At 41.6% G+C, this 27569-nt stretch overlaps 1 protein-coding gene across 1 annotated transcript; it reads left to right on the top strand.

The window, feature by feature from the left end:
* The first annotated feature begins 622 nt into the window (after positions 1-622).
* Positions 623-26891, top strand: sned1 (sushi, nidogen and EGF-like domains 1). Its single transcript, XM_030048765.1, has 32 exons — positions 623-841; positions 8844-9131; positions 10014-10154; positions 10986-11148; positions 11252-11377; positions 11711-11824; positions 12684-12797; positions 13392-13505; positions 13974-14021; positions 14105-14212; positions 15629-15721; positions 15907-16047; positions 16425-16544; positions 16836-16952; positions 17298-17441; positions 17877-18050; positions 18275-18388; positions 18538-18651; positions 18786-18899; positions 19067-19183; positions 20201-20488; positions 20629-20812; positions 21062-21174; positions 21756-22034; positions 22572-22713; positions 22958-23040; positions 23373-23471; positions 23958-24074; positions 25519-25606; positions 25769-25848; positions 25946-25973; positions 26135-26891. Exons 1-31 carry the CDS (start codon positions 623-625, stop codon positions 25969-25971), a joined length of 4182 nt encoding a protein of 1393 aa, XP_029904625.1. The 3' UTR covers positions 25972-25973; positions 26135-26891.
* Positions 26892-27569: the final 678 nt, after the last annotated feature.

Genomic DNA, 27569 nt, shown 5'->3' with positions numbered 1-27569 from the left:
TTTCAGCGAGAGGGGAAAGCCTTGTCAGAGTTTCTTTAAAGCAGCCCTTTGATTATCATAGATCCGCCCAGTGGTTATCCAGTTACCAGCCTCCTTGCAGCCATTGGCTGGAAGGGGCTAATTATGCAAGGTAGTGAATCCCTGTGGGGGAGGTGGGGCCAGAACTGAAAGAACTCCTTTGGCAGGCAGAATAGAGCTTTTATTGAGGATATTTCTAAGCTGACCATCAGGGACCAAATCGCTAGATTGTTTAAAAAAAAAAAAAAAATCTTAGCCGAATCACTCTGCTCCCCCCTTTTTCACTTCTTCCCTCATTTCATTTCTGTGAGGCGGAGTGTAGCTCATGCAGCACCAAGCAGCAAGCAGAATGCAAGGAATCTACAGTATTCCTCTGTCTCTGACAAGAAGCCCAGCTCACTACTAAAGGGCAAGAGAGGAAACAGGCAGAGCAAGAGACCAGACAGAAGAGGATTTAGAGGATTGCTGTGGTTGAGTGGTGGAAAGTACGGTCTTGTCCTGTTCTGCTCTGCTTTGCCCTGCTCTGCTCTGCTGCTTCAGGTGTGCGCTCCTCCCTCCCCTCTGCGGTGCCTGCTGTCAGCTCCATCCCTGGGTGGCTGAGGCCATGGTGTTGGTGCTGCGAGCCCTGCTGCCCTGCTTCTGCACCCTGCTCTCCCTGGACCTGCTGCCTAGGGTGGAACTAGCTGTCCCCCTGGAGGACTTCTACCCCTTTGGCCAGGACGAGGGGGACTTGCTGACCAACTCTCAGGACGACGGAGGCTCTGGGCTGGTGGAGATCTCTGTTGCATTCCCCTTCTTTGGTGACAGGCACACAGGACTGTATGTAAGTAAATGTGTTCATTCACATGTGATCCGACACTTCAGCCACTGTTGTTGTTATTGGTGTCAGTGTCTGTGTGTGCATGTGCTCGGCAGTTGGCAGTCAAAACTGACATGGTGCAGACTGTATAAAAACCTAAGTAAGATGAGCTTTTGCAGACATCCAGCTTATACATGATAGTATCCTCTGAGAATGTGTGTGTTTGTGTGTGCATGTGAGCACAAACTCTTGTGTGCAACTTCAGTTGTAGAATATCGAGTTTTCCCTGATGGCTGGGATCATAATCCTCTTCGACATTCTCCTCACTGTACATCTGCTCTCTTTGCACTTTGTGGGCTCTCGTGTGCTCAGAGGGAGAGTGAGGAAGAAACTATTAGCTGAACAGTGGTAAGCCCTGTTCCAGTGCGTTTACAAAGAGCTGTAAAAGGAAATGACAGTTTGTGTTCTTACTGTTGTAGCGGAGCATCTGTGAACAGTTCTGTTTCAGAGCGAGGGAAAATATGCGCACTGGAGAGAGAAAGGGTGCTCATGGGAGGAAGCTGAATGGTTTGACAGGGATTTTCGCGCACCACAGTGAAACATACTTTGATCTGCCTTTGTCATGTATGGGGTTCAGTTCCAACACATGGAAAGGCAGAACTCTTTTAATCAACACCACCTGTTGTGGTTATGCATCCGCATTCACTCCCTGGATCCCCCCTGTCCCCTCCTCACTTTGAGTCCCGCCTCTTTTTGCTCCGTTCAAACCGTGGCAGAGGAGGCTGCGATACCATGGCAACAATTGGCAAGGTTGAGGGTCACCTTTCTAATCGAATCATCTATGCCAGTGAATAGTGAGGTTAGTCTTCCAGTGCAGTGATTTCAGACCCTGGGACACATTTGTGCAAAGTGCATGCACAGTACAGAGCCATGCAACTGGTGCACAATAAAAATGCAAGACTAAAAGTAAGCACTGCAACACAGAAATTCTGAGTTTTGCACCGAAGCGCAGTGCATCTGTTATCCTATAATAACACTGATAGGCAAGATAAGACAAGTTACAGGTTGCTCGGTCTGTTCAATCCCTCACATTTTCAAATGTCTTGTCTCAGTTGTGATGTGATATGCTGTAGTTTCCTCTGCATCATAATGGAGTATTTCTGTAGTCACCCAAGGCATAACATATTGTGGCAGCACTCGCAGGCACTTGAAATTACAGTCACGCTCATTTTAAATGCTTCACCTGAATCCATTAAACATCTGCCATAAACCATACAAGCCACATGGTGATCTCTGCCACCAGAGAGCTGCTTTGAACAGGTAATATTTCAGTGAGTACTAAGGGGCAAATTCATGTGAATAGTTTCTCCCAGGAGTTCATTCCAAGCCTTTGGGCCATTGCCACATGGAAGCTATACAAGCAAACAGATTTTAGATGGTTCTTGGATGCTGTCTCATGGTATTATCATAACTGATTCTGTTTAGCGATCCATGTGTTTTTAAGTGTTTCCTTGTAACCCCTTACCACAGGTCCGGCTGAACGCTTAACCATCTCCCTTCCTGCAACAAGACTTAAAAACAGTGGCAACTTATTATTTTTAGAAGCTGTTTTTTTTTTTTTTTTTTTTAATAAATTCAGATTGGTTTTTTAAGCAGATTTTTAAAAAGTGGATTTTTGGACTGCCATGGTCATGCATCGTCTCTAATGTCTCATCAACAAACCCTGAAATCCCTTTACAACACCGGGTTTCCTCATCCTAGCTCATGCACCAGTCTCACTCCTACCTCCTGGTAACCAGGCTGTCCCTTTGTTATGGTTTGTGTCTGGGAGTTTTCACATGTTGCTGGGATCTCTCCTCCTCTTTCTCCTCCTCCGGGTCCCCCTCCTCCCATGCCTCAGATAACATGGCAGGGTCTTCCCCCTGGAACTGTCCAGCTGCTTTATCTGAGAGATGACCAATCACTTTAACACAACACAGATGCATCTGCAAAGTGTCTTAGGGGCTTCCAAACAATGCAATTCGCGGATTAACTAATCTTACGGATGGCCAGTGTAAAGAACATGAAGGAGGACATCCAAGGTCAGGGAGGAAAGAACACAAGTTTAAAAGCAGATGTGAGAGTAGTTGGTAATGATCAAAGGCATTTATTGGATAGATAAAATCTCATTGTCAGTGAAAAGTTTCAAGCTTTCTAGGACCTGTCACGTGCATAATGTTTGTATGGTATTACATAATTCATACTGTAAAATTCATGAACTAATGTTGCACTTGCCTGTGATTGGAATTCAACTACTAAAGAAACACAAATAGGTTTCGAAAGGATACTCCCAAGGACATACTATTACTGCACTCTTCACAGATTGCACATCTGCTAATGCTCATCTGCTCCTCTGAAGAACTTCAACACTTGGAGTTTGCGCAATTTCACTCACTCAATTTCACCACTATATATGGCCCAAACTGTACATTGTTTGAGCTTTTTTCTCTCTATTCCTTGCATGTGTGTATGTGTGTGTGTGCATGTGTGACCATTCCACTGCCTGAACCTCTGTGAATATGCAAAAGATAGTGTTTGGTATGGTAGGGTATCCATTAGGGTATCCACAAGTCCTTAGAAAAGTCTGAACAAGTCTTAAAGAGTTACTGTAAAACCCTGGATGTTAATTAAAATCTCTCAAATCTCCCTAACATGCAGTGACATTTATCTCCACTACAGCTGTATTACCTGTTTTCATTTGGAAATAAGGTGGTTTTGCCAACTTCCGTGAATTATTTTGTTTTTCAGATTTCTCTTAAATTCATTTCCAGGTAGCACTAGAAATGTCTATAAACCTGCAGATAACCTTGAGGACAACTTCATCTGCCTGGTAATCCTGTGTGGCTGGAGAAACTTTACTTCAATTAATGTTTCCTTGGTTAATCAGCAAATGTTGGTATTTGGTGCTCGGGTGGTGCAGTGGTAAAATCACCCACCATGAACAAGTTCTCAGCCTGGCAGGGGTGCCCCCATCCTACAAGCACAACCGGCCACGTTCACAGGTGGGAGGTCAGTGAATGAGTGTGTGCTTTCCCCCTTTCCACCGCAGGAACTATTGATGGAGCAAAGGAACCCTTTTGAGGAACCAGGCCCTTTGTACTTCCTCGGCCGAGGAAGTAAATCTCCCAGTTCATGAGGACCATTGGTCTTAAGTCTTAAGCCCAGTTGAGACCAAATATTCACAATGAGACAAAACCATTTTAAAATGTCACAGGGAGACGTTGCAGCAGTGTGAACTGGCCCATCTCAGCTTGACTCATCCCGGCTTGTGGCGTCACCTTTGACTGAGCCCGTCAAGTCACCAATGGCTGGTTTTAGAACATATGGCACGACACCTATTTCGACAGCCAGTCAGCTCGTAGCGAAGCCAGTTATTAAGTCAGTTACAGTGACGGTATCTCCTGTGTCGTGTTCAGTCACCAGGGTATTCAGTTGAAGCACCCCTAGATGTCTCCAGATTCTTGACCCTCTTGTTTTTTAATGTTTTAATTAACACTAGAAATACAACTGCAGCAAGTTAGGCTACAAATTAGGCTATATCCAGCAACAAAAAAAGTCTGAAAAGCTGGCAGTTAAAATGCAGGTTCAGAGAGTCAGTACTATGGACACGATACACCGCCTCATCTTTTCTCATCGGTGTCAACTGGCAGATTTTAGGATGTTGCAGACCACATTCTTTTGCAAGTAGTTGCAAATTTCAACTCCTCCTGTTGCAAATCTTTGGTCTGAACTGGCCTCCTGTCAGTGTTGGGGTCATTGCTCAAAAAAAGTAATGTGTTACCCATTACTTATTACTTTTTAAAAAAAAAAAATAATAATAATAATAATACATTGCTTTACTTAGTTACTCCTTGTGAAAAGTAATTTGTTACACTACTCTTTGCATTATTTATATGTTACTCCACAACATCGCCACAACTGAAATGCATTAGGATGTAATTGCCAGTTAACAATATAACATTAAACCTTGCATATGCTCACATATTAGCATAAATCCCCATCCTAATATGAAGGACACACACAAGAGATTTCTTTTCTGCCCTTTAATAAAGTAATACCACAAAGCTGACAGTAAAGCCGGGGAAAAGCAGCCCACTGGATGTCTTGTTCACAGCAGTGGAGAGTTGTTCCTGGCCTGGGCATAGTTTGCACTTTGCTGTCACATTTTTCTTCTTTCGCACAACAAATTTGAAGTAATGTGCATATCTTCACCCCTCACAAGCTGTAGACTGCTCTGCCATTTTGTCCTATCTCCAGCACAAGCTCTAACCAAAGTGAGGTGTTGACTCGCAAGAGTTCAGGCGATGTGCAAGCATGCTTGAAGACATGTTAGACAATTTTTCTGCCCATTGTGCAGATAATTGAAGAACTTATGTAGTGCAAGTAAAGCCACAGTTGTTTGATTGTAACTGTAATGTGATTACTGAATTTAGCAACAGGAATGCATTACATTACTGTGCTACAGACGAATGTAATGAGATTACAGTAAAGCATTACTTTGTAACGCATTAGCCCCAACACTGCCTCTAATGGTTAACATTCCTGATCAGGCACAAAAACACAAATTGTTAAAAAAAAAAGTTTATAAAGAAATTATTCAGCTAGTAATTAAGAGAAAAACACACTAGTCCAGTAGTGCTTTATCTATTTTTGGCTCTTAATTTTCTAGCATCCTCAATCTTATTTACCTCAGCGCATCTCCTCATCAAAGCCAAAAGGGACATCACAGTGGCACAGTAGTTAATAATCATGAACATAAGAATGGCTTGACATCCTCCATGTTCACTGTTTGTCAGTCGCACGCAGAATGACAAAACAGTTTGTTGTTATCAAGGTCCAGCACAAATACAAACACACTTTAGGGTAAGACTTTAACAAGACTTAAGACTTTAGGGTATTGTCCGCTTTGCCCTGAACCCTCTTCAAGAGTAAGACCAAGGAATTTGGCCTAGCAATGTTTATTGTTAAAGGGACACTAGCTGAGGTGGTAAGCCTCTGTATGCATGATCCTCCCTGGAACTCGCGTCCTTATTTTATTCATCCTAAACTCTTCTGCCCTCCATCCTTGAATCTCACTTGCATCCTTTTCTCACATCTTACATGGGAGGGACTGAAACACAAGGAAATGACGCAAATGAAGGAATCATGCGTACGAAATAGCTTAAGTAGATGAGATGTACCCAAGGTCTTGGCTGTGTTCTGGAGAATGGTGGAACAGCAGTCAGTCGTCAGCCAATGGAAAGAGTTGTGGGCAGGGTTACACATATTACTCGTCTCAGGTGTGTTAACTCCACCACAACGAAGGGTATTTAGAAGCAGCAGCCCTGCGACTTCGGTCTGCACCGTCCCCAGACCAACACTAGGGGGCAGCAGCAACAGGGACTGTGATAGACTTTGAAAATTGACTAAATTGAGAGTCAAAAACGTCAAAAATGTGTTGGTATATAAATCATCTATAATAATAGCTTTATTTATCTAGTGGCCAACATTAGAGCAGTGTATTATGGAAGTCCAGACTGTTTTGGATAGGATTTTCATGCCTTGGCTAAATACAGGTGAGCTAGGGTTGAGGAACACGCTCCTTGGTCTCATCTAATAGTTGTACAAGGTGACTGTGTAACCTCCTTTTGACAAGGAAAAGCTAATGTTTTCCTGAGCTGATCCTCGGGCACCTTTTTCATTTAGGGGTTTGCTTTGGCTTGACTTTTCCCAGATGAAAGTTTATTTTAGTCCATAAATTACTTGGCTCTAAAGAAAACCACCCAAGAAAAACCCTGGATATATCCGGCAAAGAATTCCCAAAAAATAACAAGGATGTTGTAGAGTGAAGTGGCACCACTGAGAGTGAGAGAGAGCAAGAGGGAGAGAGAGAAAGAGAGAGAGGGGGGAGGGAGGGAGGGTAAGGGAAGGAGAGTGAGTTGAGGGAGAGAGAAAGAGAGAGTGCTTGCAATGTTGATTGATAGTACCTCTCCCTTGTGATATGACCTTGGTCATATTGCAGCATAACACAAGGCAGATCTGAACCTGCTCACTCTCACACTTTAGTGCAATACATACCTAACTACTCTTCACTAAATTTCTAGCCATAACGTGGTTCAAATCTCTGATTAGAGGACAAGTATGTGATTAAAAGGACAAGCTGCCAAGTTCAGTCCTAGAGGAATAATTTTAAATCCTCTCAGGTCATGTCCGTGTCAAAATAGTCCCACATTTAAAGAGAGTCCTCAACCAGGAAGAAATAGACTTGTTTAAACAGTTCCAGATGCTACCAGAGATTGGATTAGGCAACTAAACATATTCCTATATTGGAGTATAAACTCTATTTAATGTTCAGCATGATTTCTTACACTAATTTTGCTGTAAGATGGGTGACTTCCAGACCGCTGCCACCACAGGTCTCTCATTAGTGGGTGTGTGGGTGTGGGAAGTTTGTACTTTATGTTCATCCTCTCCTCTGCAACTCGTCCAGCCCTGTGCCCTCTGTTTTCTTCATGGTGTCAGATGGCGCTCTGGCTGACCCCGAGGCCCTGCCCCTGTAGACAGCCGTCTTTTTCCCCACATCGGCCACGTTCTCACCACATCACGCTGATGCTGAGGGGAAGACTGTGGTCGGGCAATTAACTGAGCCCCCGTGCCGGGCCAAACAAAACTTCCTCTGCTGTTTTTACAGGGAAGTCCTCCAAATTATGGTTTTCATACATGCAGGGAGCAAAGCCTAACCGTCTGACGTTGCTTTGTCACTGTCACATGCCACTGGCCTTGAGAATGCAGAAAGGCAAAGTTCACTCCAGCCATTAGCAGAAACAGGATAGGTGCCGCGGTGGACAGAATCTGCACTTGCTGATAATAAGCAGAAATAGTCTATGAATGAAAGCCTTTCACATGGATTCAATCTTTCAGGCCATATATCTTTGCTCTCCTCTCAGGTTTAGCAGTGTTTTTTCTTTTTTCTCACAGGATGTTCACAGTTTAGTTCAGTGCATGACATCTCTGATATCAGGCCTCTCTCCATAAATTCACATTATTAAATGTCCTTTTAAAAACAGTCAGATTTATAACATCAGTAATTGTATAGAGTCACTCCCAATCTTCCAGTGTGAACTGAAAATTAATCTCTTCAAGAAACATTTCATATCCCTTTATCCTTACATTTCCCTTTTTCCTCAAATGATCTCCATCTCTCCCCTGCCATTCCTCTCATACTGTACTTAAACATGTTGCTTGTCTGATTTTTTTTTTTTTTTTTTTTTTTACCTTTTCTGCTGTCTCCCTTTCTTTACCTACCAGTTTTTCTTTATTACACATAAACATTCTACCAACACAAGATGCTTCATGTAATCCTCATGTTGCATGCTTCTAATTGAACTGCAGGCTATTCTGTTGTTCAGTTAGAAGCAATCAAATAAATGCTTAATTGCAGAATGTATGAATATCTGCTGTACAGTATAAAACACATTTTGTACTTGAACAGCAATCTTTTAGGAAGTTGACAAGTTGCCATGCTCTTCAGCATGTACAATAGCTGCAGTGCTGACTTTGCATTTCTCACAGAGGAGATATGTGGGCAGGAAGAGGAAGGGTTCATTTTGGTGTTGGCAGATGTCTGAGGATTTAAAGACCGTGAAACTCCTTCCTGGTATGATGATTTGGCAGGTGTGTGAGCGGTAGGAACGAGGTTTTCTCAGCTGCTGTCATTTCACAGAATAAAGGTAGCGCTTGTTTGCTACATGGGAAGTGCAAACATCCGCTATGTGAGCGTCCTGCCCCATGCTGCTGTTTGCCTCGTAAGGTCAGAATACCTCCGTCTGTTCACCTCGGCCTCCCCTCCTTAGCCCTTTCACTCCAATCCAGACTAATCCTACAGTTTCGTGAGAGCGGCTTGGGTAGAGTGGATTTCCAATGTTAACAAATTAAGTTTATCCCCAGGGGTGAGCTATTGAGACTGATTACACAAATTTAGCCTTAATCCCAATTATCTCCTCCTCAGGTAAACAACAATGGCCTTGTATCTTTCCTGAGGGAGGTGTCTCAGTTCACACCGGTAGCTTTTCCAATTGCCGGGGACCGAAGGGTCGTGGCACCATTCTGGGCAGATGTGGACAACCGTCGCTTCGGTAAAGTATACTACAGGGAGAGTACGAATCCCTCCATCCTGAAGAGGGCTAGCGATGATGTCAGCATGTACTTCTCAGAATTCCCCGACTTCACTGCAACATGGATTCTCATCTCTACGTGGCACCAAGTTACTTTCTTTGGAGGCAACACCCTCACACCGGTATAAGCTCACATTTTACATTAGACTTTTCTCATTGCTATGTAATTACTACTGTGACAGCTGTGAAATGGTTGCAGCATAATATGTATTCTGCATTTAAAGGATATGTTCAAGATTTTCAGTGTTGATTTCTACTATTTATAATCATATATAAAGTAACCTCACTGCTAGCCTCAGTGGCGAGAAACTTACAACACTTTGCTACAGCTTCTTGTAGCCTTCAACACAGTCCAGTAGTACTTTGTTTTCTGCTTCTCCAAAACCTCTATAAATGACTTTTTTGAAAACAATCTTGGCATTTATTATAATACATTACCTTGTATGCATCCACACTGTGCTGCCTCAATTTCCCGTTTCCCAAAAAAGGACATTTATGATGATTTCTTTTTTTTTCTTTTTTCTTTTTTTTTACTGGCCACAAAGATGGCTAGCATGAATCTGTAGCAAAGTGGCAAATTTCTAAAGTCAACAGTAAGGTTGTATATAGTTATACATAATGATCTAAAAAAGAAAATTATCTATTTAATACAAAGTAAAAAAAAAAAAAAAAAAAAAAAAAAAAAAGATTTTTTTTATTTTTTGACAATTTTTGATTTACAGGCTTCATAATGCTCTTATCTGTGTCTTGTAAAATCTGGATACAGGCCTAATGTGGGGTGAGAAAAATACAGCTGTAGAGTTGTCATCCTAATGGCATCTGTAATTATTGCATTTTAACTCAACAACCACACAGTATGCCTACAGGAGGCTGCCTAAGACTGAGATTGTTGTTTTAGTCATATGTTTTGCTTGTTTGTTTGTTTGTTTTTTGTCATTTGCATGTTTTGTTAACTGATTTTAATAGAAGTTAGATGTGGTTTGAGCCTGTTTCTCTGTTTGCAGGTGAATACTTTTCAAGTGGTGCTCATTACAGACGGAGAGCTTTCCTTCACCATATTCCAGTACAACAACATCACTTGGACCACAGGCATGCATGCCAGCAGTGGGGGGAACATGGCCGGGCTGGGTGGGATCGCAGCGCAGGTAACATCACACGGTTACGTAGATAATCTCAGCACTTTTGTAATAGTCAAATGCACATTTAGACGGTGTTTCACCAACAAGCATTAATGTTAAACCAGGAGAAATCATAAACTAAATAAACTGACGTAAAATGAGGAAAAATTTTATTTAAACCTCTCTTTAAGCCTCAGTTGAGTTTTTACTGTAAACCTGTTGAACCAACACTATAACCAACATAACATAATCCAATCTAATCTAATCTAATGTATATATATCATATATCATATATATATATCATATTATCATATCATATAATATCATATAATATAATGCCTTGAAGAAAGTTAAGGGCCAGAGTGAACCTTGTTGAGTTTTATCTGTTGTTGCTCCATTAATTTGGCCCAAAGGTTTTTCCTCAAAAGAGGCTAAACTAGAGCTTGTCTGCCGGGCCATCATGACATGGCTAGTTTTAGTTAACCAGCAGAAGGTTAGCTTTTTCTCTGTTATGCTTACAAGGTTCTGACAGGATGCTTCAGTCTTTTTGTATTTTTATTTATTTATTTATTTATTTATTTTTGGCAAGCAAGCACCTTCATCTTGGACAAATCACAGTTTAATGTTAAATATTTAAACTTGGATTTACCAAACCAGGATTAGTTTTTAATTGTGCAACAGAGCTCTCCTTAATTTTAAATCTGGATTTACTCATTGCATGCCTGCTTTTTACAAAATCTAATCAGAACTAGTCGTGTTCATATGAATCCTTGTTGGTGCCACCCCATGCCTTACAGGCTACACAACATCTCATTGATCTTTTGTCATGTCTGCCTCTTTTTTTTACTCTCTTCCCAGGCAGGTTTCAATGCTGGCGATGGAAAGCGCTATTTCAACATCCCTGGTTCTCGTACGGATGATGTGGTCGATGTGGAGGGAACCACCAACGTGGGCTACCCTGGCAGATGGGTCTTCCGTATAGACAATGCACAAGTGGAAGTGGGCGGCTGCAATGATTCAGGTGAGATCTGACTTGAGGAAAAAAGATATTCAAATGTGTTTCCAACCTTGATGCTGTTGCCCGTATGAATCCTGCTGCTCATTACACTGTCATCTGTCTGCAGCTTCAGTGTGCCCACACCTGCGACCGTGTCTGAACGGAGGTCAGTGCATTGATGACTGTATTACAGGCAACCCCTCCTTCACTTGCTCCTGCTTGGCCGGCTTCACCGGTCGAAGATGCCAGATCGGTGAGTTATGGTTGACTCCGCTTCCTGCTCTGTTCGGCTTGACACACAGAACCATCTATCCTGGCCACCCACCTGACATCAGCCAGGAAAAATAGTGTCACCTTGTAAAAGCCGGATTTCACATACCTTGCCAAGGGACAACCTGATAGGATATTTCCTTTAGTCACATGAGCTTGTAACAGGTTCAGGTATCAGGTTCACACCAATCTTTTCCTTTCTAATTGGACACTACCTTTCTTACCAACCTTTTACCTTGGCCAGATGTTTTTTGTCTACTGTTTCTCATTAAAAGTGGCCAAACTACTTCTTTTGTATTTTTCCCTGTCTCTGTAGATGTAAATGAGTGTGCTTCAAATCCTTGCCAGAATGGAGGGACCTGTGAGGACCAGATTAATAGTTTCATCTGTCAGTGTCCACCTGCATACACTGGGACTCTGTGTGAAACAGGTACCATAAACACTTGGACTAGACCTCCTGTACAATCACCTTTTTTTCCTCAAAGTGCTCTATATGTATCTTCTCCACTGTGTTTAACATTATATTTTCCATTGTTTCCTTCTAATATATTCTCTGTAGAACTGTGTATTTGGAAATTGTTCAAGAATGGGAATAAAATGAAATAAATGTTGTTTTAAAATATTGTAGATGTTTTTTCCAGGGATAAGGATGATTGAACACTAGCAATATAAGAGAATGGAAATGTAGATATATCGTTTTAAAAAAGTAGCCACACATGACTGCAAAAGTGATTCCCAGCGTAGTGTGCTAAATTGGAAGTGGCTTCAATGAAAATAAATGTACTTCTCATAGTTATAATTCCTCACCTTAGAACAAACAGAATTCAGAAAGTCAGGAAGTATTTTTTAAAACTTGAGGACCTAAAGTCACACTGTAAAAAGAATAGCCTTTATTTCATTTTCCAATTTGATGTTGTTTTATCATAGTGATCCACATTAATATTTTGTGTCCATTTTCATCAAAAGCTCATCTGCCAGGTTTGTTCTACCTACTGAAAGTGCAATATGATCGCTAGGCTTGAAAAAATCAAACTGATCAATAAAAGTATTTTTGTCTCTGTGCAGTTTCCACAAAAAGCATTTTAGAGTGTCTTGGTCCAGCCTTTCTGGTGCTTCTGTGCCTGTTCCCACAGTCCAGCCTGTGGAGATGTATCAAACCTCCTCTAATACCTTTCACAGCCAGAAGCACATACTTGCAGAGTGAGGGGAGCAGTATGGCGGATATATTAATCAGCTGAGTAAATATTCCATGAGCGTGTCTGTCTCTGTGTGTTTGTGTGTTGTTGCAGACATTGACGAGTGCAAAGACCGACCCTGCCTCAACAACGGGTTGTGTGTACAAGGTGTTGGCAGTTTCACCTGTGTGTGTGAACCAGGTTACACTGGTGTCCTGTGTGAGACAGGTGAGCGGGGTGTTTCAGGGTCCTGGGGAGCGGGCATTTCTCTCTCCAGAGGAAATATTTTCTGCTGCTTTCTACATCAAACTCAGTCTTTTGGCAGATGTCTTTGTCCATTGAGAATTTCCCAGTCAACCTGGACAAATGGGTCCAAGTCCAGGTTATGGTTGAACTGATTTGCAAACAACCGCTTTTTTTTTTTCCCTCAAGTTACAAAATGTAGTGATAAACCACCCTGAGAAAGTTCACCAAAGTCAGCTCAGTCTCCAAAAAGACCTTTCCTAATATAGCATTCAAAGCTGCTCTTGTGATTGATTGTTGATGAAACTTGAACCCATTGGGGAATTAAATTATTGGGCCCTGCACAGTTCATGAATCCTTGTTTCTACATGAGACCGGATTACTCTTAATACCAGACACCTGGTCAATGAAACTCTATGCCTGCAGAAGGGAAGTTCAGTGCTCTTAATCCAGCTCAGTGTCAACAATCTCTTGCTTCTCCATGTGAAGATGGGAAGAAATTCAACCTACATTGGATATATTTTTATCGGACTATCTCTGCTGATGCTTAATGTGGATGTATTTTTGTGGATTCCCCAGATATAAATGAATGTGAGTCTCAGCCCTGTCTGAATGGAGGAGAGTGCGTCGATCAGGTGACCAACTTCACCTGTATTTGCCCAGCCACCTTCACGGGAACACGCTGTGAGACAGGTGACTTCATCAACTTGGTTGAATTCTGCCACAGGAAGTAAAGAAACGTGTTCGGAAAAATGGTTCTCGATAGAAAATATTTACATAGCCTGCAAGTGCTACTTTCTCCTCTCTGTTTGGCTTCCTGTAATATAACATTTTTCCAACTGGGACAAGCACAAAGGGAAACCTTACGTACCTCTCTGAGAGTGAAATGAGTGTTTGTGGTTAAGGGCTCCGTTTGAGTGACCTGGTATATTGGTTGAAAGGTTTTGTGGCATCTCCGGTGTTCAGAGCCTCAGCATTAATGTGGTTCTTAATAATTTGCCAGACTTTAGACTTAGGATGGCCTCCATTTATTTTATGATTCTCTAATATGCTCTATAAAGTTTGCTGTGACTATCTATTTGTCTCATAAAGAATTAATCTGTACTCGTTGTGACTGCCTACGCTGGTTTCACATAAGACACTTACCTTGTCTTTTTGCAGAATTGGTCGTGCTTCAAGTGAATTCAACTCAAGCAGAAAATCAAACAGGTAAATGCAAGTACAAGAGAATTTAAAGAAATGTCAGACTTTTTTTTTTTTTTTAAAAAGCAGTTTTGTGTTTGTATCTGCAGTACTCTGTGAGGGAGATGATTGTAAGGAGCACCAGAATTGTGAATACACCAGCAGTGGAATCTACAATTGTACATGCTCTCCCGGCTACTATGGCGACAAGTGTGAAGGTAATGAAGCCGGCCAGCTAACTCTTACTGCAGGCAGTTGGACAGGTAGAGAGCAGACTGAGGTATTTGAAGAGGAGCTGTGCTATCCCACAGGAATTTGGACCTCTGCCCTGGAAGAGGCTGCTGTGATGATGGATTATTGTAATTATCAAAACTGACACAGCCTCGCCCTGTTTACTACAGGAACCTGGGAACAACAGTTGCTTGATGTTGCGAATAATTGTTTTATAGGACATTTTATTAGTTTACCAACAAAAGGAAGTGCTTTGTCTAGACTTAAAAAGACCTCTTTATGAGTCAAAGCCGGTCTTTGGTATTCAGGTCATTTCTTCAGACAGAGCTGTTGAAATATGCATGCTCCAACACCGCCACTTGCTTCTCTGGAAGTTGGCCATGGCACCACACTATGTAGTGCTTTAAAGCACAGCTGCTGCTTGCATAACCACAGGGCAATTTGTTCACAAAATATGTACAGTGCTATTATCCTTGCCTAATGCTTCATACCTCCTTTTGAAAAAAAAATGCATATGATATCATTTGTATTATAATTTATGTCTATGACTGTATCATATTATGTGTGTTTTAGGAAATAACCAGTGTGTTTTTAAAACCTAGGTTAGGCTCCCGTGAGACATTAGTTCCACCCACCAAGACTGGCTGCTGCATGTTTTTTTCTCACACCAAAAGCTCTTTAATAGTATTTGAGCTATTGCAAATGCATGCTACTTTTCACCCTTGAGCTGAAATAACTATCAGTGCTTATATAGGCTCTCTTAAATCTCCCAAATACTTTCCTGCCTGGCTCACTTGGAAGGCACAGTGGAAAAAGGAGCATGATCCTCCAAGGAAGAGAAAGTAGTGGGATTCAGGAGTGCCTAATCAGGCTCAGATCAAAGGCCTAGGCCGCACAGGTGGCCAATGAAAGTGGCTCTAGCAAATTAACAATCCATTAATTGCCCTCAGGGCCATACATTTTGGTCACAAAATATGCTCCATATCATCAGAAAAATAATACCCTCCACCGAGCTCCCATGACTTCAAAGGAAAACCATTTAGCAGTGATATGGCTACTTCCTTTGATCCACTGCTGCAATTAGGAAGGAGAGGAAAATAAAAACATTCTTACAATTTGGACCGAGCAGATGTGCAGCGTCCTGACTGGTAATCGTCTGGTCGTGTGAACTTTGTGGGAAAAGATGTTGGGAGAGAGAAATGACAGTGAATCAATACATAGTTTACAACAGCAGATGAAAGAAACTCGACATGTGGAGCACATGTTGCCCATTTATACCTTCTGCTGTGTTTACACCAGCCATTACTAAAAACTTGATATAATTGAACTTGTTTTCTTTCAAAATAGCCTAAGAAAAATGTCCAACTTTCAGCTCCTTTGCCTGTCTCCCTTTCTGTGTGTAGAGGAGTGTCTTTGCCAGAATGGAGGTGTCTGTGTGGACATCAATGGGACTTGTGAATGCCCCACGGGCTACACAGGACTCTACTGTCAGTTTGGTGAGTATACTCACTCTATACTATACTCTGTCTGTATAGCTATGAAGGTTCAATCCTCCCCTGTCCTATCACTTGTATCACAAGAGCTTTGATGTAGAGAATCATGAACCTTGTCATTTTGCATTAAAAGACCTCAGAATTTGGGACTTTGGTAAGAGTAAGAGTTTCACAATCTTTCCTGTCAGAGGTAACCCAGACCCCATGCAGTAACAGCAGGCCATGTCCTGACGGGGGTCCATGTTTGGAGTATGGAGGGACCTATTTGTGTACCTGCCAGACTGGAGGAGCAGAGCATGATCATAAAGACTTCTACCCCCCTGTGTATGGTAAGAGCCAGAGGCACCAGCCCAACAACATGGCACTTTGCTGTTATGAGCCTATTGCATAAGCAGCTGGTTACTATAGTGACAAACAAAATTTTGTACGCAGTGCCCAATGGTCTTGAAAGTGGCATTTCCTATTTAAGATAGAATGGCCACGTTTACAAGTCTCATTTAGAGTATTGGGAGAAATTTAAAAATGATTTATGTTGTTGATGATTGCTCATGAAGGATTTGTTTCAGCTCCATGAGGACAAATGACATAAGATGTATATTTTCTAAGGGGTTGCATCAAGACCACATGGTTAAATAAAACTTAAAGAGGTTCACCCAGTTTTGCCAGCGTAGTGGAACACAGTCAAGTCTCGGTGTGTGTTTTTCAGTACAGCCCCGATCCGTCTGTGACTCCTCTCCGTGTCTGAATGGAGGCTACTGCTATGAGCGGGATGGAGGCTACACCTGTGAATGCAAATATGGATACTGGGGGAAGCATTGTGAGAAAGGTAGTATCATTGGTTAAAATGTATCAAATAAATGCATATCAGTTTATATTGTGAAGTATCTTTTTTCAAACATCCCTTTTTTGGTTCATTTTTCAAGTCCAGCCCCCACTACAAATTTAATTCATCGTAATACATGCCATTACAGTGAATGATTTATAAAATATGACATGGCTGAATTGCTGAATTGTTCTGCTGTTGATTTTTGACTGGACAAATATTTCGCGTGTGTTGTGAAATGAAAACCAGAGTGGCCTTCTCTTCACGGATTCCCTTCTCCCTGTCTCTTTCCAGTTAGACTCAATACCTGTGCCTCTGGTCCCTGCCGCAATGGAGGCTCGTGTAAGGAGGAGACGGGGGGGTATCGATGTGTGTGTCCATACAGGTTCACAGGAAAACACTGTGAAGTGGGTTAGTACCCCCCCTCACTTACCCCACCCTGTACTGTGGAACAGTTCAAAGCCATGCTTTTCATCTTTGGGATTTTGTTTCTTAGACTTTGGCCTGTAGTAATATTGTGCAACTACTGCCAGCACAATAACAGAGAACACTAGAGAACCTCTCAGTAACTGCTTTTTGTAATAATGACATTAAACAACCCTTTGGCTTAATTTTGCATAATTTTCTTTTGATAACATCTTGTGTTTCATTATAATGGGCAACCCTTTGCACACAATGCACAACTGTTCTCTTTCAATGTAAGTGTACACATAAACATACGCAGTCTAATGTTGATTGTGGGCGGCTTCTTCCCAGGAAAGCCAGACCCCTGCGCCTCCAGCCCATGTCTGAATGGTGGAACGTGTTTTCACTACATAGGGAAGTATAAATGTGAGTGCACTGAGGACTACAGCGGCAGACACTGTGAGATAAGCAGGAGCTCAGCACATTCTTCAGCAGGTGAGCAGACTGCCTCACTCCACAGTAATGTGCAAATCACACTCCAAAGCTAAAGTTGCTGTGATTTTGATTTCATTGCATTGAGCTGTTAAGTATGTACATATTGATTTTGCTTTAGTTCTAAGAGATGAGATAATCTGCTGTACTGAATGCCCACATCTACAGATGTTAAACTGTCAAAGTCACATGGACCATGTAAACTAAAACATGTAAACCTGATGATTCACATCAGAATGCTGGAGGTAATTTTATGAGGACAAAAAAAAAAATAACCTGGTTGAAATAAACCTCTATTGCCCTTAGTCATTGTGCTGCAGGATGACTCACAGGCCTCTGTGCTCATGGGATTGTGTTACAATGTGGTTATGTGCATTTCTAACATTATCAAAGTGTAAAATTACTCCTTGATAAATTGTTGGTATTACTTTGTTCCAGAGCTGGGCTGTGGGCCACCGCCACAGGTGAAACATGCTGAGGTCCAGTTCTCCTCTACAATGCCAGGCTCCATGGCACTTTATGTATGCCACTCAGGCTTCACGCCTGTGCCCAGAGCCACCCAGAGCATCTGTGGTATTCAGGGAGACTGGAGCCAGCCGCCTGTCTGTGAGGGTCTGTAACACACTCCACATGGACTACAGTCATAAAATACAATAGCAACACTCAGAGTTTAAAACAAAGGCAGTCTTTTGATGATCCCCTGGGAGTCCTAATGTACAAGATTGCAACAATTTATGCTCTTTGAAGTGTTCTGGGTTAATGTTGGTACTGATATATGTCATAATGCAGCTTTAGATTTAGTGTATTTAATGGTTTTTTGTTTTACATCACTACAGAGATCAATGAGTGCCTGTCACAGCCCTGCCTTAATGGGGGTACATGTCGCGACCGGGTGGCATCCTTCCTGTGTGAGTGTGATGTTGGCTTCAGTGGAAACCGCTGTCAGACAGGTACAATAAACCTCCTATGCGTGATCGAACTCAGTGACCTTCCTGTGATGGATGCATGCCATATGAACCTTACAAATTCCGTGCACCTGCATGTTTTTTCACATCCACATCCATGTACATGTGCATGTGTATGTTTGATCCGCCTTAAGACATAGATGAATGCCTTTCCGAACCTTGCAAGCATGGGGGAACATGTGAGGACCAGCCTGGCACTTACCTCTGTCATTGCCTGCAAGGCTTCAAAGGGCAGAACTGTGAATTAGGTGTAGCATTTGTTATTTTACATTGCAACAGCTTCACAGCTTAGTAATACTATATATGAACTGAAAATAAACACCTACATTTTACAAGCCAGCAATCCAATTCTGCCTTTGTGTTTTTGAATCCCTGTGTGCAGAGCAGGATGGGTGTGAGTCCAACCCCTGTTTAAACGGTGGTGTGTGTCGGGGTTACAGACGGAATTATCTCTGTGTGTGTAAAGACGGTTTCTTTGGGGACCAGTGCCAAATGTGTAAGTGATTTTGCACTGCCTCCCAAGTCTGTTATGTTGATGAAAAAAACGAAGTCCCACAGAACAGCTATATAGTGCAGACAGCTGGGACAGAAACCATATTGAGCATGGTTGCAGTGGTGCTGCAGTGAAACTCATGGTACTTACTTGTCTCTGTCACCCCCAAGTGGAGAACCCCTGTGTACTGCAGCCTTGTGGAAACCGCGGCCTCTGCAGGAGTGACAAGAGAGGCAACTACAACTGCGTTTGCAGAATAGGACACACAGGCAAGGACTGTGAGAAAGGTCAGTAAGAGTCACATTCCCACTGATATCCATAATTACATCACACCAGTATCATATTTTGTAATTTATAAGTAATAGTATGGGGTAAGGTACTCCAAAAAAATAGTTAAATGAAGTTGCTCAGTACTTACTGTACTGTAATCACATTACTTTACTCATTGCTCACTCTAAACAGTGTTTAGATTACTACTACTTTACTTTTGCATTACTTTTTAAAACCCGGATCAGCCCTTGCCAGAAGAAGAGCAAGACACCAAATCATATGAGCACTGATCTAGGATCAGTTTTGCATGTTACATCATATTAAATAAAAGTTTATATTTGATCCTAGACCAGCACTCTTGGTACATCTCCACTTACAGAAACAGATTATCCTCACAGCTGATCATTCAACCTATAGAGCTCTGTAACTTTCTCAATGCTTTCCAACTATCTATGCATGTGGTAGCAATTTCAGTTTATGAAGTTACATGATCCAACTAGTGTTCAGTCTTTTACTGTTTGGATTACAGGCTGTTTAAAATGAGTCTGCTTGTTACCTTCAGTGGACAGGAGTCAGACTGGTCAGGACAACTCCTCCAGACTCACCTCATCTCAAATATTATATTATCCCTGCAGAGAATCAATATCTTTCAAAAACTAATTAACTTGATTGGGATTGGGACAGCAGATTTTCCTTGATCTTGAATGCCTGTCTCTGTCACCACTCTCTCCTCATCAGGTTACTAATCCAACCTCCTGAATTAAATGATATGAACACAAGCAGACAGGAGTGATTTTGAACACATATTTGACACTATTTTTGACAAATTAAATTTGCCATAATTCTGCTGAAGTCCTGTGGACAAGTAACAGAAGTAACACAATGTTTCTTAGAGAAGTAATTGTAATCTGACAACAACAAAAAAAAATCAAACGTAATTAAAACATTACAGCATTAATGGCAAAAGGTAATCAAATTACACTAACACTGGTGATGTATTTGGATTAGACATGTAAGGTTGCTGCTGTTCCCAGATCTGTTGCCCCCCTCTGGTCTCCATGTGTTGCGTGTGGAGGAGAATGAAGTGGAGCTGCGCTGGGACGAGCCAGACCCCTCTCATAGTTTGGTCAGCGGCTTTGCCGTCACCTACGCCCCCCTGGGCCGGGGGAACCGCAAAACAGACTTCCTTGACAAACAACAATCCACCCACATCCTGCGAGGCCTGATGCCCGGCCTGCTGTACAACATCTCCACCTTCTCTGTCAAACGCAATGCCAACAGCAATGACATCAGCCAGCCCGCCATCGCACTAATACGCACAAGTGAGCACAGTCTGTAATTCAAAGACAATAATATTAGAGATGGAAATGTGTGTGTATATATCATCTCTCTCTGACTATCTATATATATGTATAAGTGTGTGTACTGAAATTGCATGTGTTCTTGTGTGTTTCGGTGGTAGGGCCGCGGCGGGTGGAGCAGCTGCAGGTGGTCAATGTGTCTTCCTCTCAGGTTTGGCTGCGTTGGCTGGTTCAGGCAGCTCGTCACGCAGCAGTCAGCCAGGTGCGCGTGTCTCTTACGCCGTCAGATGGGAGCGGGGCTCGCACCACCTTGCTCAACACGAGCACCACCGAGTATGCCTTCAGGCAGGTTCTGAGATTTGCCTCAAAAGACCTCTGTTCCCCAAAATTTCCCTCTTCAGATTTGCAGTACCACTTGTGTCCACTAGATGACGCTGTTGAAGTTCTGTGCACCCGAAAGGGCTTTGGTTGATGTACATCTTTCAACCACTAGAGGCCAGGCTCTTTGATGTCATATATCAGGATGAGTTGAGGTACTAAATTCGCTGACTTTGTTCATGTCACAACTTTTGTGCACCTACTTCTTTCCCGCAGTTCGTTACTTCCTGGTCAGATGTACACAGTGGACATGATGACTCAAAGTGGAACCAGACCAGATGAGTTTCCCTCCACCAGCCACTCAGCTGGACCACTGCAAGTCTGGACAAGTAGGTTATCCTTCACCAATCAGCAATTCATTCAGTTGTTAAAACATTAAAGTGCTTCTAAAACATTTTATGGAAACTCATCATATTTAGTTTTTTAAATTTATAGTTCTCAAACACATTACCATAGTATGTATATTTATTTTATAGATGTGATGGATTCATTTTGCCTTTGCATTGCATTGATTAAATGGCTTTTCCTTTAATCAATAACACTTTGAGTCACACTTTATTTGGAGTGTCCAGTCTTAATATTCAGCTTAGTATCAACTTTGTGCCAGCTGAGTTTCACAAATGAGTCAATGCACATACTTAACTTCATATCAACATATCCAATGTAAATACTCAACTTAGTATCAACAGACTCAGTTGACATAGTAGAAACTTTGATTTAGTTACAGTTAGGCTGATTATAAGTCGAAATAAAGTTGATACTAGTTGAATATTTATGTAAGACAGTCCTAATAAAGTGCTGGATCTAGGACATCAGGGTCGTCCGGAGCCAAGGACAATAAAACAAATCAAACAGAATACCTTTCATGCCATCAGGGCAACAGTCTGTGAACATCTTTTGTTTCCCTCAGGGCCTCTCCCCCCACAGAACCTGTCCTTGTCACATGTGACCACCAACTCAGCCCTGATCACCTGGAACCGCCACCCCAGAAACATCCCAGATGGCTTTGTGGTCAATGTGACCCGAGGGTTGAATACCAGGAGTCGCTTCCTACCCAATGGGAAGTTAGGATCGTATACCCTGCGTGAACTGACCCCGGGACAGCATTACTATCTGGCCCTCACGGCTGTGAAGAACACAGGACAGGAACAGATCCACAGCATACCTCAGCACTTGGCCTTTACTACTTGTGAGAGTTTGTGCATGAGAAACTATTTTTCTCACAAATCCTACATTTATATTAACGTGTGCCCTCGGGTGGATGTTTGTTTCTTAAGTACATACCAGCACCATGATAACACACATTTAGCATGGGTGGTTGCAGTGGAATTATGTCCTGAACACTTGTTCATCTAAACAGGACCACAGAACAGGAATGCGTAACATTCATAGGATGTTAAAAATTAATTACTCTTGCTTCACCCAATCTGTCACTGATGAGACAGCATTGGAAAATATAATAGTGGAGCTCAGGGCAATAAACATATACAAACTGTAGGTATAGCTGTCAGTGAATGTAGCTGTTCAGAGGAAACTTAATGTTCGTCAGTTCTTTGTGTGCTCACTCACCATTCTCAAGCCTTTTTTCACACTTTTGTTGTTTTATGGGAATTAAAGTTTTTGGTTTATTCCAAATTCCTCATTTGCTTGCATTTACTGATGAGACTTTCACATGATTATGAATAAAAAGCAGTGAAAAAAATTCTGCACATTTGCTTTGACCCAGTGCCGATGGAGGGCCGAGGGGTGAGGAGAGAGAGGCCAACAGCATCAGGGCAGGGAACCCAAGTCACTCGCACACTTGCCCCATCTCAACCTCAGGACCTGGGAGTCACAGCGGAAACAGAACACTCTGAGGAGCTGCCCAGGTACCAGTAGGGTGTTCATGACTATAAAGTGTTGCTGGTTTCCTATCCTACTAACTGATAAAGTGCAGTTACCTGGTGTCCTGGGTATAATCAGTCCTTGATCAGATGGCTAAAATGAAAACAGGCAGGGCTCTTGGTCCACAGGTCCAGGATTTAAGTCTGCTGATCTATAGTGTCCTTTGTATCGAATGGCGGCAATTCAGTTTGCAACGCTAACTAGATTGTGATGTTTCCTATGTTGCAGATACACAGAACTTATCGACAGAAGAGGAAAGATAACAGCTCAATTCACTAACTTGCCTAGAAAGGCCATCCGACATCGTACAAGTAAGTACAAGTAGAAGCAACCATGTAATGGACATGTGGGAGAGAGTACATATAATTTGAAATGCTAGTTATATTTGGTGAGCGATTTAATAAGGTTTAATTATTATTTTAAATAAGTGACACAGTTGCAACAGAAAAACCCTTTAATGTGTCTACTAAGTCACTGAGAAAGATGTTACACTTGTGATGCCATGTGATTTTGATCAGACAGTTTTATTGCATTGAGTCATTATCTGTGCTCAGTCCTCATCCCACTTTTTCTGAACCCGTCCTACAAGCTCTGATTCACTTTGTCTTTTTAAATTAATTCTGTCTAATTTGCTGCCTTGCAGAACCAGAGCCACCAGTTAGGTTAGAGAAGATGGAAGAAACAACAAACAAAATCAGCCTTGCACTAGAGATTCAAGAAGAAGGCTTAAGAACAAAGCCTGGTAGGTGTTTTTTTTTGTGATATTTTTTCCCCACTATGAATTTTGCACCAATAGATGGCACATCTGCTCTTATCTGCCCATGTAGCTGATCCCAGCCTGAAACAGAGCATTCTTTTCACGTCTCAGCCCTCTAGTTGAATTTGATTTGCCTCATGTAAGTGAGATTAATGTCGTGTGGGCCACTTCATGGAAATAGGCCACTCTTTAGTCTGCCTCTAGTGTCAGACATGTACAGTAGAGGAGTATCATTCATGTCCAGAGTTATGTGTGTTTGCCAAGCACTGCGATTGAAAGGTCAAATAGGATATTAACCCTGATGATATTCTGCAAATTGTTTTGACGCTAATTGATTAAAAAAAGGAGGTGTAATAGATCTAGCAGCTCTCACCACAGAGTATCAGCTGTAGATAACACAGAGTAATGGGGCTGAAACCTGAGCCACTGGGTTCTGTACTCTGAATCCTGATGGCAGCTGCTGTCTTTCAGAGTTGCCCCGGGACTGCCGCAGTCGGCCCTGCCAGAATGGGGGTACGTGTGTGAAGGGAAGTGACTCCTTCAGCTGCGACTGTGCAACTGGATTCAAGGGCAGACAGTGTGAACTGTGTAAGTTTATGTGCTCCCTCACTGCACCACACATACACGCTGAGAACTTTGGCAAACACACCACTGCACCATTAGATTAAATTTTCACCAGTTATATTTTTAATGAATAAAATACAAAAGAATAGAAAGGCCCTTTAATTTGCCGTCAGGGTGTTTGTTTTGCACATGAATGCGTCTGGCACATTCGTTTGTACATAAATGTACCAATGAAAAAAGAAGTTGAAGCTCTTTGCATTACTGTCCATACAAACAGTTCCCTTCCAGGAGAGATAATGGGGTTTGTATTTTCACAGACCAATTATTGAAGTTTCTGCAATCTTGATTTTTAAAGGAACAATTCAGCCCAAAAATGAAATGACTAATTATACGGTCACTGTGATGTATGATGAAGTTCACATGCCTGCCAAAAACAAAGCAGGCTAATTAGTCAGGTCAATCTCAGCCTTCTCCCAAACAATAGAGGTAAAACGGGCCTGTTCCAAAAAGGGGATAAAATAGCCCTCAAATTTCTAGAAACAACTCACACAGCATAATCTCATGTTGTAGAGGCAATTGATTGCACTTTGAGTCCAAAGTTTGAGTCCATTTACTATTGTTTGTTGACACTGGGAGAAGTGTACCTCACTTTTGGCCATTACCACTGAGTCCTGTGGAGGACAGCCAGCAGGAACCGTATCCAAGGCTCTACTGAAATTAATGAATATGGCAACACATTCACATTTTATTGAAGTCGCTGATTACATATCAACAATAATCATTGACTGTGTACGGGTAATGCTGTGCCCTGGCTTGAAACTAGGCTGATTAATGCTACATGCACAATAAAATTAATAATTAAAGCCTACCTTCTTAGACTTAGTAAGATGTTGTAATATTTTGGCTCGGCAGGAATGTTTTGACACAGGTCATAATTCAGATAGTGGCCATTCCTGCATGGAAGGTAATGAGCCAGTTACATCAAATTTTCTCATGTCATAATTCAGCAAGGCTGCCAGGGCCTCCTGTAAAAACAGCCTGAACAACACACACCACTTATCCCATTCTGTAGTTGGATTACTGATGTGTTTGAGTGTTTTGAAGAACCCATATAATATGAAAAACAAACCAAAAAAACATATTTTTGGAGATAGAAATTGCAGCACAACACAATGGCATTTACAGTCCAAAGCCCCCATCAATATCATCAATATGAATTTACTTATTATATGTTGATGAAGCTACATTTCAGAGGCATTGGACATACTGTTCCCCCTCTCGAGTGCATTTCTTCACCTAAACATCCAGCGTCAGATTGTTTAAACATTCCTTTCCTAAAACCATCCATCAGCCAGCGAGGAGGGCCAAGTTCCATCCCACAAATGTCTCCTAAACCATCCAGCAGATTTTCCTTTGCTGACAATACTTAAAATATTCATACTTAATGATGTGTGACCACTGTTTCTAGTATGCCAGCGAGTGCCACACCCTTGTACCCGTCTCTACTCTGAAACAAAGAGTGTGCCTGTCTGGGAGGGTGGAGTTTGCCATTACCTGTAAGTCCTATATAAGCCGTGGATCTCCTGTTCTCGTCTTGCATGCTGGTACTCATCATGACTAATACAACTGTTTAACCTTTTTGCATCACAAAGTTGATATAAAGCAGACCGCTTCTCACCTCACGGATCAAGTTACTAAGTGCATTTTGCTCTTCACAGGTACAAAAGGACTTACAAAGTACAGCAGGATGTTTGTTACCGAGAGATTTGTGAACCATTGCTTCCCAAGAAAAGTCAAAGTAAGTTTGCGTAGTTCTGTGGGAATTTTGAACATCATTCTTAGCAAGTAAACCAATGCATTTTTTTTTCACACGGCGTTGTTAACTTTCTTAACAGTTAGAAGAACAGACAGACAACAATAAAGGTTTGTTTCTTTAACACACAATCACCAAAGATTTTATCAGTAAAATTTTTCTTCATCCTTTGCACCAATTCCCATCATGTACTGTACATGCAGTGCTGAAGTATGAGATCACAAGGTTTGCCTCAATTGTCCTAAACTGAGTCTTTTCTCCCTCTTTCTAGAGCATGTGGATACTGATGAAAGGACCATCGTCAATGTCGTGAAAACTTTGTAACTTCAATTTTGGTGTTTTTAATTTACTTGAAGTGAAAACTGATTATGGTTTTTTATTTGCTAAGAAACCCATTCCGATCCCACTATGAAATTAGAGAAATTGAGCATCACAAATCTGAAAATAAGGTCGCATTTTATTAGTTCCCAAAAGATGACTTTTTGGTGGTACAGTGTTTGTAGCTGCAAGCTTTTTGAAAGGACTTCAATCAAATCAGACAAATGAAACATGGACAAATCATCTATGGGATGGTGCAGGTTGATGGAAATGTTTGATTCTTCATTTTCACACAAATAAGATTGACAAATTTAATGATGAGCAATGCAGTGCAGTGTGTCCTGCCTCCAAGACCTCATATACCTCATATCCATGTCCATGCTGACTCATTAGGAGAGGTTTTTAGTTGTGATTCAACTGCAGCATTGTCCCTCAGGGAAATCGGTTAGACTCTCCATGTCCCGATTTTTTTTTTTTGTATACCACCATCATGCTCTCCTTACAAAGAAGTTGGGAAAATGCATATTTTTGCCACTCCTTTTTAATTCATCTGTTCTCCAGAGCGAGTAGTCTGGCAATGGTTCACAATATTTTCAGTGTAAAATATCATTCCTTGTCTCTTTGCAGGCATCCAGGCTTGCTATTGTGTAAATAGTGTTTATAGTCTGTTTTGTAGGTGAATATTTTAATAATAAAAGTGTTAAAATGTTTTGCTTTTCTGATGTCTTTTTGGGGTTGATCGGTCTGATTCTTGTGAACTTTAATTGTTTTTACAAAATAAAAGCAAATGAGTGACATCACTATACCAGAGGTATAAACAGTATTGGGTTTTGATAAGTTAGGCAGATAAAATGCTGCGGAAATACTCTCCCACAAATAAACTGCTTTAAGATACTGTCAACACACATCTTAATTTGGAGAGGCCTGGGTCCTCATGTGTACCGAGATTGTTTGCCTTGTGCTGCAAAAAGTAAACTTCACATACACCATCAAATATATTTAGAGATATGTGAGGGAATATACAAGAAGTACTGTAGAGGTAAAGGTTCCACTTTGAATTCATGATCTTGTTTTCAGTTATATTGTGTCTCAGATAGAGAATACTGTGGTTCATGGTTTACAAATGAGTTTAATTCAGAGTTACTGGATGAATTTGAACTGGAGGGTGGGGTATCAGTTCTAATCCCGCTGTCTCCCCTGATTTTTAATGTTGTTTAGAGAGGGAAGCCAATCAAGACCAAGTCCAGTTGTGATGTGTTAATTGGAATTGGTTGTCTGATTTTTTTTTATGGATTTTTTTTTAACAAGGAAAATTTAGAGTTATTAGAGTTAGAGAGTTACAGACAGTTTACTATTATCTATGACAAGTTTACAATTCCCCAATGATT

The sequence above is a fragment of the Myripristis murdjan genome, chromosome 4 (assembly GCF_902150065.1).
Source record: "Myripristis murdjan chromosome 4, fMyrMur1.1, whole genome shotgun sequence".
Taxonomy (NCBI): Eukaryota; Metazoa; Chordata; class Actinopteri; order Holocentriformes; family Holocentridae; genus Myripristis; species Myripristis murdjan.
This window is presented reverse-complemented; position numbering and strand designations above follow the sequence as displayed.

Coding starts and splice junctions, on each gene's coding strand:
- sned1 (XM_030048765.1), top strand. CDS start 623: ATGGTGTTGGTGCTGCGAGCCCTGCTGCCCTGCTTCTGCACCCTGCTC. Junction 12,798..13,391: donor TGGTGTCCTGTGTGAGACAG/GTGAGCGGGGTG, acceptor TGGATTCCCCAG/ATATAAATGAATGTGAGTCT. Junction 23,041..23,372: donor GGCCATCCGACATCGTACAA/GTAAGTACAAGT, acceptor GCTGCCTTGCAG/AACCAGAGCCACCAGTTAGG.